Source organism: Camponotus vicinus, unplaced genomic scaffold (genome assembly GCF_025532165.1).
Source record: "Camponotus vicinus isolate PSW18456_S1 unplaced genomic scaffold, iyCamVici1.0 SCAF_11, whole genome shotgun sequence".
Classification (NCBI taxonomy): domain Eukaryota; kingdom Metazoa; phylum Arthropoda; class Insecta; order Hymenoptera; family Formicidae; genus Camponotus; species Camponotus vicinus.
The window spans coordinates 5,590,001-5,592,500 of NW_028141947.1; the positions used below are offsets into that span (position 1 = coordinate 5,590,001).

General features: G+C 28.7%; 1 protein-coding gene across 1 annotated transcript in view; it reads right to left on the minus strand.

Moving 5' to 3' along the window:
• Positions 1–2,500, minus strand: part of LOC145962230 (thyrotropin-releasing hormone-degrading ectoenzyme-like) — a 29,753-nt gene that overhangs the window by 8,762 nt on the left and 18,491 nt on the right. Inside the window, exon 8 of the mRNA XM_083083196.1 lies at positions 1,090–1,372. Coding sequence (XP_082939322.1) covers positions 1,090–1,372 — 283 coding nt within the window. The remainder of the gene's footprint in view (positions 1–1,089; positions 1,373–2,500) is intronic.

The window sequence follows — 2,500 nt, forward strand, 5'->3', positions numbered from 1 at the left end:
TTTCGCAACGTGATATCTACGTAAAATTTGAGAACGTACGATCTATCGGAAAATTCATTTCTCCTTCAAGCAATTACAGCAATACATCAAAAGTCATCGAACAAGGTAATAATAACTATTTTTTGACGTTATGTGAAAACAGATCTCGGGAAGTCAGAGGGACAGTGTGTTAAAGGAAATTTGTGAAAAGAGAGGGGTTTTTAGTGGGTAGGGAGTACCGAGTTGGTAATTCGACTTGGTACTCGAGTCCCACATAACTCACTGGATCGACCGGTGGGTATGTATAAAATGCATTTTCCCCTCTCTCGTAAAAAAAAAAAAAAAAATTTACAGGTGAGTGAGCGAATGAGAGAGAGAGAGAGAGAGAGAGAGAGAGAGAGAGAGAGAGAGAGAGAGAGAGAGAGAGAGAGAGAGAGACAGACAGACAGACAGACAGAGAGACAATGTATGTGTTCGCATGTGTGTCTGTATGTGTATAGCGATCAGCTGATCGCAGCAGGCGCCCCGCGTAAGCTCCCGCGTCTGACGGTGAATCGCGCCACCCTTGCCTGCCTCTTGTATTCGACCCGTCATACGTTAACTACTTCCTTTAATAATTCAAAAACTAAGCTTCGGACGAAATTTTGCCGAAGGAAAAATCGTCTTAGAATTGATTCAAGAATATGTCATTTCAAGGACACAGGGGTTATTTTGAATCACCCTGTATAGTATAAATTAATCAACATATTGTGTAGTTTAGTAGGAGGCTTGTTACTTTCATGACGCTGTTACTTTTGTCTCCGGTCTCCCCTACATACTCTATTCGAATATTAATTTATAAATAGATACTTATCTTTCATCCAAAACATATTTAATTAAAAACGTAATCAAATTTTTTAGCTACATGTATTTTATTGTATGTCTTTTTTTGGAAAATATATGATAATTATTGTTATAATAGCGCATAATTTATTAATATATGTGATTTTTGTTAATATATGTAATATTTATTAATTATTAATATATGTAATAATCATTAATAATCATTAATATATGAAATAAGTACGTTTTAGTATATTTAACATCATTATTGAAATTTATAATATTTACCTTGATGTTTTCAATATTTGTTTCCGAAAATAGAAAGATATTAGACAGATATTCCAAAGCTTTGAACATAGGATACCATGCCACGTAGTCTGTTTCTCGTGATAGATATTTCGTAATATTCCAGAATACAGTGGAATTAAGTTGGTTTGTTATCATTAAGTGGAAAGCGTCATCGATAATTTGGGCACGATTCAAAACATGTATTTTCATATAATTTTCAGAATTTAGATAACTTGCAATTCTTCGCCAGTTCTCGATATCGTAATTGACTCGAAAATATCCTACCGATAACAAATAAATTATATAGCGATTATAATTCTTTCAGACAGTTTTTCAATACAAATATCTGTTTTTGTACATTAACCCAGATAAAAAAGGTATCAAAAATTATAAATAAATAGAAAAACAGATTGTAAAATATAAATATAAGATTATTTTGCACTAAAACTGAGTATGTATAATAATTGTACAAAAAATTTTACATAAATATAAACTAACTTTTTAATTATATAAATAATGAATAAATATTATTATATTATGTAATATTATTTGTTTTTATCTATATATTCATATAAAAACATAATCTAAAACTATAATAAAAAAGCTTTTTTATAATCATTAATTATATTTCGTGTTATATGGTGGATTATAAATGGTTTAAAATGTAGCTTAAAATTTACACACAAATGCATGCACACACACACATACGCGCGCGCGCGCACAAAATGCTACTTAATACAAAATGTATATATAACCAAAATAATAAAATTGATAATAAAATTGATCTGCAATAGTTTGTAACATGGTAAATAAGTTGATTAAATTATCAAATAATACATTTATTAATTAGATGAAAAGAATCTTATTTTTATATATACAAAGCATCTATATGAATTATATCTTACTTTAAATTACATTATGCATTTAAAAGAAACTGTTTAAGCAAAATAAAAGGAGTTTTTGTTGTAGTTAAACTTTAATTAAAATATCCATGCCTAATAATATACAATATCAAAACAAACACAATTTTATTGAAGACTTAAATGCATTGTAGACTCAAAAATTTAATGAAATTCTGAAATTACATGTTTAAATTTAACACAGAAGATATATTATTAAATTTACTATACATTTGTAAGAATAAATAACTTTGTTATTTAATATTATACAAAAAGAAATATATATTTTTTTTGCAAATCATAATGTATTCTCTAAAAATGAATCAATGAAAATATCACTAATTTCAACAGTAAAATAAGATTTCATTGACAAGAGAATCAACGAGTATTTCGCTGACCCCCCCCCTCCCACCGCCCTTCTTCAGTGGAAACGTTTATTTTTTGTTACTTCATTTCATATCTCACTGATTATGGTCAGTGGAAGTAAATTTCACTATAAAACTAGTAATCGC